This window comes from Vollenhovia emeryi, unplaced genomic scaffold, assembly GCF_000949405.1.
Source record: "Vollenhovia emeryi isolate VEMERY1.0 unplaced genomic scaffold, V.emery_V1.0 DF939129.1, whole genome shotgun sequence".
NCBI lineage: Eukaryota > Metazoa > Arthropoda > Insecta > Hymenoptera > Formicidae > Vollenhovia > Vollenhovia emeryi.
In genome coordinates, this window is record NW_011967237.1 from 2,076,901 (window position 1) to 2,092,085 (window position 15,185).

Here is a 15,185-nt window from a genome sequence, read left to right on the forward strand (position 1 = left end):
TGAATAAAGAAAGGCGTTCATCTTACAATATTGGACCAATATTGGCAATACTACGCGGAGAGAATTTATCCTGAAAATCACATAATCGTGGGACAACACGGCAATTTGAAGAATTTTATGAGTTTTTTGAAATTTGACCATACATTTTACTAGTAAAATGTATGGTAACTTTTAGGACTCTCATAAAGTTCTTCAAAATGTCATGTTGTCCCACGATTACATAATTGTCAGGGTCAGCTTTAAGAGAAAATTCTCTCCGTGTAGATTTACGTTATTTCCCAATATTGCGCCAATATGTATTGTGCTGCTAGGGCAATGATCGTAATAAGATAAATGCAGATTTGATGTAGTAGAATGCTTTCGTTGCGGATGACTTTTGCATAATTATTCAGAGATAAACACGTAGAAAATTAATGACACCGCGATCGCCGGAGTTTGCAAAACTTTTCGGTAAAACTTGATTATCAAACCGGGACCGCGTGTCTTCGAGGCCGATAATTTCTTTTGAGCCGCATTTCCAGCATGCCAATCCTGATTTATCGCATCACGCGTACGAAAACTGAATCCAGACGGGAAACTCCGCTTATATGATCACCCAGATGACAGGAATGTTGGCGACAGATTCCAAAAGAGAGCACAGCTCAAAGTCATCGAACTTACGAGTACTAGTGGGCGTTAGCGAGGTTTACTTTCCATTAAACCTGATCTGCAACGTGTCCTTCGCGTCTAAAACATTTTATTTTATATAAGCAGATCGAAACGCTTAAAAAGTCAGTCAACACTACGAATTGTACAATGTATAATGTACAATTTATCAACTTGCACAAAGTTTCCAAACGTATTTATTGGCTACAAAATAGAATGCTTCTAAACGCAAAGAGTACATTGTAGACGAGGCGCGCAAGGACGAAGCACGATCTCGAAAATGAATGATACATGTTCATAATTTTTAACAATTATACTCAAAGTGTGTAAGTAGTTTTTGTACTTGATCTGTGAACTTTATCAGCCACAGATCTTTTTCTTTTTTCATTCTCGCACTGAAACCTTCAATTCGTCTCATCTTCAGCATAAGCAGTCGACAATAGGTGCGTTATACAGGAAATTAAGTAGGGACGCTGTTAAAACAGTAAACTTAGTAAAATTTATTATTAACTATAATAGTTCATTATAACTAACACTGAGATCCACGAGTCAAATACAAACGCAAGTAACGAGAATACAAAATAACAAAAGTGCATCGCGCTTAATTAGTTGTTGTATTAAAAGACCTCGTTGCGTTTCTTGTCGACACTGGAGTTCCAGGTGTGTAAGAAAAATTGAGATAAAACGCTAAATAAAATATTACAATTTTTCTTTTTCTTCTTCATTATAAAGCTTCATTATGTCTTGCACTGAGATCCACGAACCGAACGATAACGCTAATAACGAAAATACAAGTAGCACAGAATTTTTCCATAGTCGCCATTTGAAGGCGCCCAAATGGCCTTCCCAGCACGAAATCGTCTCGACGACAGCTGGAATACTGATGCCGAGGATAGAAAAGAATATTGCACCGACTAGAGAAATGAATGGGTCCAAATCGGGCACTAGCAGCGCCATTATCACTGTAAGAAAAAGAAATTATTATATCACAAACATATCAATTATCTTCATGCGACTGAATCAAAGTCTACATTCATATTAAACGCGCATGCACGGAAAGAAGAATAATGTATCAACAAGATCAGTGCAATTGAAATAATATCAGTATTAATAAATGAAAAACACCAGACTGTTGTCTTAATAATCTGGATATTTAGTTCAATACTTAAAATTAAAATCCATAGCACATACAATTGAGTTAATTAACGTTTAATTCAAGCAACTTTATTTTGCTTAATTCAACAGCATTTTTTTCCGTGTGCAAAATAAATTTGAATTATCAAAAAACGTGATCAACAAGTGTGATATTTTTATTATAATATTTTTCGATTAATCCAATGAAGAAAATAATAAACTGCATATCTTTCGCGACATTCAGATCGTGACGTCGTGTTCACACGCTTAGACGACGTATCGGCAGCTCCTAACAAGAGAAAAAAAATTTATCGCAGCGATGAGAAACCGAATCGGACGCGGGCCAAAGTGGGCCGAATCTATTGCGAACGAAAGAGCCGATCTGAACCGAAACAGGCAGACACGCAGGCAGACAATTCCTTTCTTTCTCGGTGCACCTGGTGATAAAAAGGCGCGTCACGCGTACACGCACGCGGAGTAAGTGGGTGACACCGATCATTCAATCGGCTCACCGATCGGGTCTCCGACCGACCTCCTCTCTACCGGGAGTGCGTGATTCATCGCGGTTTAATAGTGGTTTCTCCGTCTCGCGATCGCTGGAATATCGTTCGTGGCAAAAAAAAAAATGCAACCGGAAAAGGTTACGAGAAAGCGGCGTTAACTCTTTGAGGCACGTCGGTATGAAAAACACGCCATCTCTTTAAGTATTTAACGACTGCCTAACTATCTCGCTGGACTCGTTGTTCAAAAGGTTCAAGAAATATTTGCAGCAATGTTACATTATTTTTCTGTTTAAATTCGTAAATTAAAGAAAAAAAGAAAGGAGAGAGAGAATTTGTAGCAAAAGAAAATTCTATAAAATGGAAGAAAACATTATTAACTACTGATTCACATTCTTTCGTTGATAAAAAAATTATGTTTACTCTTAAGTCTCTCTAAGAACTACGTCCTTTCTAGAGACCCATTTATGGGTAGGAAAGGAGATACGAGTCGCCCAAGAATGCAAACGACTTGTGAATCATCCGCTTATAAAAGCAACAGTGGCTTTCCTGTATCGAATTATTTCTATTCCTTGTTATCCTTTCCAATCAGGTAAATAACCACCTACGCCTCGGACAACCGGTTATTCGCATTTAATAACATTAACTTCGTACAGCCGACGGATTTTGTCACCGAAATATTTTAAATATATAGAGGTAAGTCCCCTATTATGGGATCGGATCCTAATATGGAATAGCGGGATTTCCGTTAAATCAATAGGCATCATCGGTTGATTCCATCGTGAAATTATTGCCCTTGCAGCGAAATCTGTTTAGTGGAAAATTCATTGTTACATCACGTAATTGTTGCGAAAAAAGATTTGCGATTAAATTTGGACGTTAAAAACCTGCTATCTCATATTGGGAACCTATCTCCTAATAGGGGACTTGTAAAATTGCATTAGAATTCTCTCGGCTGAAGTCATCTTCAATCACTTCAATCATTTGTTTAGCTATACAATTAAGCTATTCCGAGTTACAGTTTTTTTTTCGCTAGGAATGTAACTAGTTACAGTTCACTCAGAAAGAAACGAGTCGTTACTTTCCAGTTGCCTTCTTGCAATGAAAATAAAAATATCAAATCTGCATTTGAACTGTAAAGTGTCGATAATGGCATTTATGCACAAATGCCAAGGCCCGATACGATCTTGTGGAGGTTTAAAAATTAAATTAGCCACTAGTTATCGAAAAAATGTACGAGTTACTTCCCAACCCTGGTAACGGTTAAGGTCACTTTACATTACTCGCAATCGCAGTTGCAAGCGTTGCAATGAGGGATTCAATTGATTGAATCCCTCGTTGCAGCGCTCGCGGCTAATATAGAATGACCTTTAAAGTAACATCTTTGCATCCGCATGATACAAGGCACTTTACCTGTTATCATAACTATGCATATCCTCATGAACGTCTCGCCGATGGCTGCATACTTATGGCTGAACAAGTGCTTCATGGAGTTCCATATGATCTCGAGCGGCACGAAGAGCTGCAGACCGTAAGTAAAGAGAACGGCCGCGGCAATGAGGATCTTCACCACTTGGGCTGGACTGAAACATCGCTTTTCGTCAGTCTACGGCGCGCGTGTCGACATACTAACGTTTAGCAAAGGATGTGTGTCTACTTACATCTCTTCCGTTGGTAAATTCAACGTGATGCTAGGCCGAGCATGCTCGCCGTACGCGAGGTAACCGCACACCCCCATCATGGCGTATAGGCAGACAACTATCGTCATCGTGACGTTGAGCACGCCAGGACATCCTAGGAAGTGCTGCGGACTCTTCATGTTGTTCGCCACCGGCATCACCTGCGATTACAATCGTACCGGGTTCGGGAAGCGCTCAAGGATGCGAAAGACGCGAGAGGGAAGTGCGATTTGTAAGTGCGAATTATCCGCTTGTAAAAGCGTACAGCGGTTGCTCTCCTGTATCGGACTATACTTTAATTCTTCGTTATTCTTCCCGACTAAATAAAGAACCACCTACGCCTGCGACGATCAGTCATTCGCGTTTACTAATACTAATCGTCACCGTGGCAATGGTCATTGGAACTTACAACGCCGATACCTTCGATGGCGAATATCACAGTCGCGAAGAAACGGGGCAGTTCTCCCGGTGTGGCGATCAGCTTCTTGTTCTCCAACGACTGCAGACTGCTACTACTGAAGATGTAGTAGAGCGTGATTGAGAAGCCGGTCAACATGAAGAGATTCGCCAGTGTCGAGAACGGCACCATATATTTCAAATCGCGCACTTGACCGAGCAGTACCAATGCCGGGATCAGCGAGAGGATGCAGAATTGTATGTCCACTCCCCTCCCTGCCTCTACGTCTATTTCCGTCCTCCCCGTATAAAAATTCACGATCTGAAAAAAAGAGACGCACAGCGGTGATATGGAAGCTCGACTCGGTCATGCGACTCGTGCGAGGGCTCGCGAAGGGAGCGAGTGAGAGCAAAAGGGAACAAGTAGAACTGTCCCTCCAGAACGCGATGCACGATCGATATATTATTTACTTCCTCCTTATTACCGCATTGTTTAAAGGCCAGTTTCACAAACGTCGGTTAACTGCTAACCGAAGGTTAATTGATTCTCTGTCTCTTCTTAGATAATAAGATAGCAAAAGACAGGGAGTTGACTGAACTTTGGTTAACAGTTAACCGACGTTTATGAAACTGGCTTAAAATAATAAAACATTTAATACTTTAAGTTTCCGTAACTCCGTGTCTACGTATGTGTTTTAAAAATTAAAATTGTCGCTATCTCTATTGTTTGAACTCTTCTAATTGTACAATAACGTGAGTTATAATTTTCTCAAACATTTTTTAAAACGAGAAGAGCAAGGCTAATTTCTGTACTTTAGAGAACAAAAATTATCATGACATTCATCAAAAAAATCTTTGATCAATTAAAGTTTCAACGTAAGTAGAAGGTAGATAATGTGTTTGCGATATACAATCAGTAATTACAAATAACGGAGTAAGAATTTTATAATGTTATATAAAAATAATAAAAGAACTGTTAACAATAATTACAATCTAAGATATCTGATAAACCACGCAATTATCGTTGTATTATCAAATATATATTTGTGTTATTGCTTCTCTAAGAATAACAGAAATACATATAAATTAAATTAAAGTTATCTGCCGATTAAAGAGTGCAGTAATCATCGTGTGTTGAAAAAATATTTATTCGGTATCGTAAAAATTGCAGAACGTCAGTTAATTCATCAAATTGACCTTGAATTGTAATTTATATAAGATATCTCCGAGTTATTAACGTGAACATGAGCTCTCCTCCTCAGTCACCATCTCATCGACTTCATCGCTGTATATTTAATTTACGGTAAATGAAACGGGAAATAATTCACATGACAAATATGGTAATTCCTTCCAGTTTCATTAGACTCATATTAGATTGCGTAATTTTGCCGCACCTTAGCCGATTGTTATAGCGGAATGAGGCAAAAATGTATTAACAAAATTGAGCTCGTCACGTCTTAGCATAGATATACGATTTCGCAGTCATGAATTATACAAGGTGCATACCTGCTCAATGGACTTGGCAATAAACACGACGTAAACACATGAGCCGCCCACGTAAGTCGCACACAGTGCTGTGTTCACGAATATCTTGCTGCCGTTGGCCCAAGGCCTGATCGGCTTCGGTCCACAGAGGAAGGCCGCGTACGCTGTCTCGGCATACGACAGACTCGGCGTCTTGGTGCGCCGGCAGAGCACGTGAGACGTACGCACCAGTATGTGCACGCAATGCGCGCAAATCATGCCGATTATGATCGTGCCGACCCCGCCGAACAGCAGCCCGCCGTTCTTTATTGCGTGCGGCATGGCCAGGATTCCCGTTCCCAGAGACGACTTGAGGAGATGCGTCAAGGAACCCAAATCCCTGAAACGCGTGATGAAACGTTAAGTTGCGTTACTAATTCCACTGGGGTTTACGATATACGTACATGTGTAAAGTTCGATCGATTATTTAAATTTACGCGAGTACCAATAAAATCCTAGTAAACACCAAGCAATAGTTACATAACACTAATATAACTTCCTACTTAGCAATGTAAATGTAATAACACACATGTGTTGTGAAGCTATTACTTGCCGTTTGCTTGGGATTTAATTGAACGAGATAGGAATGAATTGTATCTTCTTAGCCTGAGACTAGATGAATCTTGTGTTCGTGAAACACATAACTGTTAAATACTCAAACGTTTCAATTAATTACTCGATAACTATTGGGAATTTTACAAAATAGTGTATAGCTTTTCTCTTTAGTTGAACCCCCTCTACCTGTATACGTGCGGATGGACACCCCCTGTATAAATGATGTAAATGAATTTATTCCTATTGCGGGAAGATATGATCATTTTTTAAATAAATAAACTCTCTTAAAGTTAACCAGTGGATTATCACTGAAAAGCAGTGAGTAGTCACTGATCATAGTTATAGCACTGCAAATCGAACAATCCATTAATAATTTCTATTAACTTTAAGAGAGCGCACTGAGAAAAAGGCGTTGAATCAAGAAATATTTGAAAAAAGGCAATTACGGGCTGCTAAGCAAATATTTATCAAATCACAAAAATGTTCGTCAATTAAAAAAAATAACTGTATGTTTAACTTATTATATAACATATATTTGAAGTAAGAAACTGTAATTTCAATAACTTTGTACGTAGGTATATTATTACGCCTATGTATATGTTAAAGATAAAACATATGTATCAAGATACACGTGTTTTATCTTTAACATATACATTGAAACATATGAAGATAAATATTGTAACGCAGAATACTTTAACGTTAAATTATTCAAAATGCACCTCAATTTGCTGATAAAAATGCTAAACTTGTGCTTACGATGTTGCATGTTGCTTGTCACGATGCTCGAAAGGATCGTAGTGCAGTTCATCCTTTTCTTTATATTCACCGATACTCGGTGCGATCTTCGTGCTAAAAACGAAAAAGCACAATTATACAAGACATTGAATTAAATACAATAAGATGTACATATATGTACATATATAACCAGAGAGCTAAACTGTAAAACAGAGCCTGCTAGCAGTTTTTGTTGGCAGAAAGGCTACGGACTTTGATAATAAATTGGTGAGAAAAGCGGCAAACGCGTCGTACATTATTTATTGTTTACACACTTTAAACAATAAATAACTTTTCTCACATTGTATTATTTATTTCCTATAAACTAGAAAAATTCGATTTGATTTTAATAATCCATGAAACGACAGAATTTATCAGCTTTCTGCGAATCTGTATCAACAGACTCTGTCGACAAAATGTTAACAGATTAGACACACAGATGACTGTCGACAGTCTGTCGAATATGTCGCCAATCTGTTGATTGCTTACTGTATACAGAGGAAAGTCCCCTATTATGAGATAGGATTCTAATATGAGGTAGCGGGTGTTTCTATTGACTTAATAGGCATCAGTTCATTCTACCATGATGCTATTGGGGCGAAATCTGTTTAGTGGAGAATTTATTGTTAGCTTGTGTAATTGTTGCGAAAAAAAAAGATTTGTGATTAAATTTAGGTGTTGAAAACTTGCTATCTCGTAACAGAAATCTATCTCATAACAGAAAACTGTCCTCTGTGTATATGTTGTTACATTTGGAATTGTGGGAGAATTAGAGAGAGTGCGTAATGAAAGATATTCTTTCCTAAAATTTCTTGTTATCGAGATCTCTTACTTTTTCAATACGAATTCGACACATTGTAATAAATTAATTTCCAATAAAAATTGCACTACCAGATATTGTGTTACACATAATTTTAAACGGGGCGCTTTCAGGGAGACTCTTAAACGAAAATTTTTGCAGTGTCATTTGTCACGCTATCTACCGAGATTTGATAATAAACGTTAACAAGAAAAAAACGTTAACAATTTCAATCAAGTGTTACAGGGAAAAACTGAGTTTGTACAACGCGCTTCCTATCTCCGCGTAAAACGCGATATAATCGCATTCCACGGTGATTATTCTTGATCGATAATGATTACTTTTGCAGACACTGCGTATACAGAAGCCGCGTTATCGGCGATTGAAGTTTATCGTTTAAGGATGACTCTGCTCATTAAGAAAGCCGTTGTCTATCATGCACTTAAATTGTTATCTGCACGATTTTCGTTATCGTGCACGAATAGTATCAACAAGATCGTTTGCGATGGGACCAACGAAATTTACATTCTAATCGATGTTTGTATATTTTGTTGCTTGGATTAACGCGCAAATAAGACATAATTGAACATTAATGACGCAAGTACCTGCTACTGAATTCCGTCATAGGATTGCCCGATTGTTCTTTCTCTGCTCGACCCATGGCGATCCTGTGACAAGAAAAACAATATTATATAGAAAATTGAGAGAACAATATTATACTTATATATACATAATTACATACGTAATAATAATTAAATTACGACATGATACAAACATGAATTATTACGTCATTTGGTAATATTAATTAATTGTTATAGAATAAGGTAAATAAATAAATCACTTATTTTTATAAGCCTACCGGGTATAAGCATGAAAACATATTTGGAAATTATATCTCATTGTACTAACAAAGCATACGTTATTATAACGTTAACACTCGTATCAGTCCTGTCTTTTAATTTTCGTTAATGATATGAAAAATCGATAATCTTAGACGCAAAATGAATTGCTGGCGCATCGAATGAGATAAGGCGTTATCGGATCAATTGCTGTTTGGAAACGGAAGGCTTCCTCGTTGCCATATCATATTGTAAATATGAAACAATCAGTTAAACAAATTCTGGCTGACCACGATTTTTATACCGATACGAATCCGTATAGTAATCCGTGAACCTTTCGAAAGAAGAAATACGCCATTACCATGTGGGCGATTGTAAAATTATATTTAGTTATCGATATTACGTCGGTAAAGTTCTTATACTGATCGTGTTTGCATATCTTATCGCAGAAAAAGAAGTTACAGTAATAAAGATTATATTAACAACGACACAATGTGAATCGCCAGTAGTTGATTAACGATACAAAGAATTGTTAGACGACTTTAGGCTGGCAGATGGTTTCTTTATTTAAATCCGACGTTGCGACCATACAGGTTGTGGTCATTCTCAAGGAATTCAACAAAACTATTACGTCATGGATACTAAACTACAAAGCACAGGAGTTTGACATTCATTTCTGGGCCTGTCCTATTGTGGTCCTTACATCGGAGGGACGTGCCTTCTAACATAATTCTCCGAGTGACGCCCAGAGATGAATATCAAACTCCTGTGCTTTTTAGATTAGTGTCAGTGACGTAATATTATTGTTGAATTCCTTGAGAAGGACCACAACCCGTATGGTCGAAACGTCGGATTTAAATAAAGAAACCATCTGCCAGCCTAAAGTCGTCGAACAATTCTTTTTAAAGATTGGATTATTAACCATAGTTGCATTATTAACATTCTTGCTAAGGCTAATGTCAATCAAAGCCATGTCACGTTCTGGATTATGAGAACTGATATAATATATTACTTCGTTTATCATAGTTGTATGAGTCGGTATTAACAAATACCTGAGCTACGGAAATCCGCGAATTTCTATGAAATTACTGTTTAATAAGATTAACACGCTGCAACGAAATCTTGGATACACATCACTTTTAATTTGCCACTAATTAAAATAACTCTCTAAATAAAGAAACGATCGATAAAATGATTAAATGTCGATTTTGTTTAATCGGGTGCAAGAACTTGACAAGACAATAATAAGCTCTGTGAAAAATTGTTTGAAAATTTATCAGTGAATTGCAACAATTAGTTCAAGGCTTGCGCTCAATTATTATCGCTCGTCAATTTTATCAGATTTACTGAGACACGAAAAGAGAATTTGGATATGAAAAATTACACGGTAAAGAGGCATGGAAGTTTCTAAAGATTTATCGACAAAAGTGGTCAGTTACGTAAAAAGAGACAGCTGATCTAAGATAGGATAGGTACAATATACACGATATACATCTGACAGATGGTCGTTATATGATGCTTCACCTTGACCAATTTTCTCAAAAGTTTCTCCAAAGTTTCTTTGCCAATAAAAACCATGCGCGCTGTTTCGACGAAACCGGTGACGAAAATTCATCGTGGATTGCGACCCGACAGACCACCCGAGATTCGCATGGGAAATTAATGGGAGATAAAAAAAGTCAGAGTTGTGCAAGACGGCTCCCTGCGCTCAAGATTGCAGCCGATAGCGACCGATTCTTGATCTACTTTCGCCATTTTACGTAAAAGCGGCAGGGAAATGACTTGATATTACGCGAACGAATCCGCAGAGTGAGCTCAGTAATAAACGGACCTGAATGTACGTGGATCCTCGGAAGAGAGAGCCTTGATCATTTCAACGAGCACGAGAGACGTCAACGTCGTGAAGGACTCGCGTGATTGAAACTACATCTCATACATATTCCACGAAGAGCAAAGAATAATGCCGGCAATACGCAAGGACAATCTACGGTGCAACTTGCAATAATTAATTGTGTCTACAAATCTATTATGCAATTTTCATGAATACTTTAAAACTGTAGAATAATTAAATTCGATTAAAGGTTTAAACGGTGTAATAATTTGATTAACGCACCAACTGGTGCGGTGTCGACAAAGAGCGAGAAAGAATTTCTCTTCAAAATGAGATATATATATTATTTTTACTTCTAATTATCACTAATACGTCACGTTGAGATATGATGTAAACTTGTCAGTATATTTTGCCAATCGTAACGATTCGTTACAAGTTAATCAGTAAATTAGATCAAGCGAGATAGATTACTTCGCAGAAGTCTTACAGATAAGCTTTATATCAAGGACCGAGTCAAGTGGACGCAGTTCTTATTATTTCCAGCGCAAATAATATATGATACACCTTTAACCGTCATAACTTTTGCACTAATTTGTTACAAAGTATAATTGCCCGTTGTATAATTGTCTTCAACATTCAAGAAGTGATTATTTGAATAATTGCTATTTTAGATACAATAGATTGTATTATCTCTCTTGTACACAGAGTGCAAGTCAGCTCATTATTACAAAGGATATTATTTTTATCTTTTATGGCAAAAAAATTGAACAGTCTGATAGTTGTGACTTTCTAACTTTCACAAGTTAAGATTACTTACACAAAAAACTGCCGATAATATGTTGTAAGTTCCTGTAAAATATATTTACTTGTATTCAACGGTCTAGTGCTTGTATTATTCCAATAATTTACTGCAGACGGAATAACCAGCTAACCACGCGATTAAATTTTTCAAGCAACTCAGTTGACACAATCACTTTACATTGCTTAAAGTGTTTTATCGCAGAACGAAGTATCTTTGAAATCTTATTGCTTTCTGAAAGGTTTCGCGAGCAATTTTCGTCGCTTTCAATACGCGATAACCGATATTTGATAGTTGATAAAACACAAATATCTACAATGATGATTACAAGTACAAATATGTAAATATTGTTCTTCACACGTTTTTATCGAATCGTATTAATAATTCATCGTATGTTAATGCGGAGGAGGGTAACGAGCTAACTGGTCCATCTTAAATCAATGGTATTCTTTTATCGATCACGTAGCCTATCTAGATTGTTATCGCTCGAGTTTGTTTTCAGCTTACAGGCTAAATCCCTACTGTGATACGATTTCTTTATAATAATATTAATAAACGTAGTTGTCATTTGCGCGTCATTCTATCCCTTGAAAAATATTAGCGCGGCATTCATGAATGCTTATCACAATTCGTATATGCAATACAGTAATACAGCAAACACCGAGCGTCAATTACATTGTATTTATGTTACAATTTCTCACTCAACAATATAAATGTAATATAACACATGTATTATATTTACATTGTTGAGTGAGAAATTGCAACACAAGTGCAATGTAATCGATGTTCACTGGGAATATTTTATGTATACATCTTTGTGTTGAATTTTAATAAGACGAGTTTTACCAAAAACTTCTCCCTAATCAGAAATACTTAATTATTTCAGAAAAAGCATTAAAGTGTCGAAAATATTTAATAATTACTTTTGTGTATTTTACGTTAAAATATATTGAAAACTTTTTTAACAATAAAGAGTCTTTGTAAATTTTTATTAACTTGCATTTACAAAAAAAAATTGAGAACCACTAAAATTGTTTTCAAGTTATTTTTCGATATGTACGATACTTTACAAAGATTTTATCTTACAACATAACTCTGTCAAAGTCGGTCATTAAAGTCACTCATAAAAATCGTAAATATCCCAAACAAATCTGCACATATAATCAGAAAAATGTTCATCTCGTTTATCTGTCGGGTGCAGGTAAATTTTAATCTACGGATTTTTAAATGGAAAAAGAAGTATATTTGCGTCACTTTTTTGCTTATTGCTTATGTGTTGATAGCTTATCAACTATAACGTAACAAGTTCAGGCAAAGCACACACAGGAAAAACATGTACCACCAACTAGAAAGTTAAGGAGAATTAACATCTCAATTATAAAATCGCAGTAAAAAGAATGAGTTGTACGAATTAAGGAAACATAACAATGTCAACCGCTTACAGCAAATATGGTGAGATAAATTACAAAAAAAAGTAAATAAGAGTTTTATTGGCGAAAAATGTATTATTAACGCTGAAAATGTATCATGATTTGTTATCATGACATAATGACTGATTTCAGAAAAATATTCGTCTACATTAAAAGAATATAATTAATTATCATAGCTTATTGTACAAAGCCTATAATTATATCAGAATTGTTTTGCCATTTTACCATTATAGAAGATTTAAAATTTATTACTATTTAAGTAACATATAATTATTACATATTAATGAAATAATATTAAGATTCAACGTTTGCTGCCGCGAGTACATTTTGATAATTCACAAAAACTTATTCTCGTTGTCATGACTTTATAAAAATTAGTTGCCAATATTTTAATCCCAGAGTTATCACATTACAAGTGGCGGAACTAGTTTGTTTTCTCCGAGCGTAAATACATCCTTACATAAACAAGTCATTTGTAAGTTATGATCTTTGTTACAACCTTCGGGTTGCGACTATTTATGTAATAAAGTCAATTTTCATAAATTTTCTCGAATACATTTGCGATGTACTTACTCTTGCGTATTGAGACGTGGACGCGAACACAGATGCTTGATTCACAAAGGACGTTAATTTCTCTCTCTCTCTCTCTGATGACGTTGTGGTACGCTGAATCCTCCAGATTCACATTGTCACCTCGCCCAAATAAAAATATCGATCCTTCCGTTTAACTCAACGTTTTCTTTTTCGGACGCAATCTCTCGCTTACTCAAAAGCCTTTATTTTCTCTCGGTCTCTTTCTATTTTCCCTCTTTTGGAGCACGAAACGGTCACGTGAGCTCCAGTCGAGCGAGAACTGTTCTATCCAAGGTCTCGTACCCTACTGCCTTCTTTTTCTCTTAAAGGCTATTGTATTTGTAATATAACGAGATAATTATTTATCAGCGGATTGTTAAAGCTATCCAGGTGTGATTTACAAGGTTCCCAGGCAAAATCCAGACGAATCGCGATCCCGACGAATCCCTGGCGCTTATATACAATTGCGCAAAGAGACAATGCCCGGTTGATCCTGATCGGTGGGCTACTGTACCTATTTTATCAGCGTCGCGAATTCGCGCCGCGCGAATCTCTCAGCAAGATCGGAAGTAATTCGAAGATCGCACGCTCGCGCTGCGAGGTGACGATCGGGTAGATTTCACCTCGATAACGATGGGAACTCGTGCGTGGCTCCACCATGAAGAACTTTGCGGCTCCGAGATCAATTGTCTCTAATAGCTCGTCCGTGGGCGATGTCCTTGAATCCCATCGAAAATTATCGCCGACAATGGTTTCCGCGCGATCCCGGGGTTTATTCTCGCGACGGCGGAGACGTTATCAGCGCGCGTAATCATCCGGAAGATTGATGACTTCTCGCCGCCAGAGACCGCTAAGTGGTCGACGAACGCGGGATGATGGATAGATAAATAACTTTCGTCGATTTCGCGGGATGCTGGGCTCCTTCTTTCTGGCCTGTCACCGAGGGTGGGAGGCGGTAACGGCGAGCAGCGAGACGAAATTAACGTGAAACGGTGACAGACCGCACACGACTGGGCAACTGCCTTGGCGTTAGCCAGGTATATATATACGGACAGTCAATACACGTGAGTGACTACCGCGAGTATGAGCTTCCTCGCTCGTGCGAGTACACCAGGAAGGGAGGGAGTAGATAGTGACAGCACGTAATGTACCCGATTCGACGTTGCTTTGGAGTGTGCACGATAAACGGTGTGACGGCGATCAAAGCCAGTGGGTTTGCTTGCCAATATCGTAGCTAAAAAATTGCCCCGTCGATTGATGGACGTGGGATTTCACGTCGCCAAGAGTTTAAATATCACGGACTGACGTAGCTCGGAGAGTTGAGTCAAATATTTGTCCGGGTCTGCAATATTAATTCGTACAATCATAAAACAAACGAGAGGACGGATGATAGTTCGTTTGTATTTTTGGGGGGGGGGGGGATTGATGGGATTGTTGTCAAGTACAAATTTCGACACAAATGGGAAAAATCGTCCAATGGCTAGGAGTTATAAGGTCGAAAATATTGTCGAACCGGGGAACGAATATAGAACGCGCCGAGTGCTAAATAATTGTGAGGGAATTTGATAACAAAATATTTAAGGAAACCGCACTTGCAAAATATTATTTGAATTCTCGAAGATACCTCGATGTTTGCGAATTCATGAATGGACAATCGTTCCGAGAGCGTAGACGATAACAACGTCCGAAATTATACGTCGAAGCGGC

General features: G+C 37.5%; 1 protein-coding gene across 1 annotated transcript; it reads right to left on the minus strand.

Annotated features, from left to right (window-relative positions):
• Window positions 1–828: 828 nt before the first annotated feature.
• LOC105568463 (proton-coupled amino acid transporter 4) lies at window positions 829–14,633 on the minus strand. The gene is made up of 8 exons (XM_012024161.1): window positions 13,479–14,633; window positions 8,612–8,674; window positions 7,190–7,282; window positions 5,861–6,218; window positions 4,368–4,676; window positions 3,941–4,119; window positions 3,693–3,862; window positions 829–1,607 (listed from the first exon to the last, which is right to left on the minus strand). The coding sequence occupies exons 2-8, from the start codon at window positions 8,665–8,667 to the stop codon at window positions 1,345–1,347; spliced, it is 1,428 nt and encodes a 475-aa protein (XP_011879551.1). The 5' UTR covers window positions 8,668–8,674; window positions 13,479–14,633; the 3' UTR covers window positions 829–1,344.
• Between the last annotated feature and the right edge of the window lie 552 nt (window positions 14,634–15,185).

Coding starts and splice junctions, on each gene's coding strand:
- LOC105568463 (XM_012024161.1), bottom strand. CDS start 8,667: ATGGGTCGAGCAGAGAAAGAACAATCGGGCAATCCTATGACGGAATTC. Junction 4,120..4,367: donor CCATCGAAGGTATCGGCGTT/GTAAGTTCCAAT, acceptor TTGTAATCGCAG/GTGATGCCGGTGGCGAACAA. Junction 3,863..3,940: donor AATTTACCAACGGAAGAGAT/GTAAGTAGACAC, acceptor GCGATGTTTCAG/TCCAGCCCAAGTGGTGAAGA.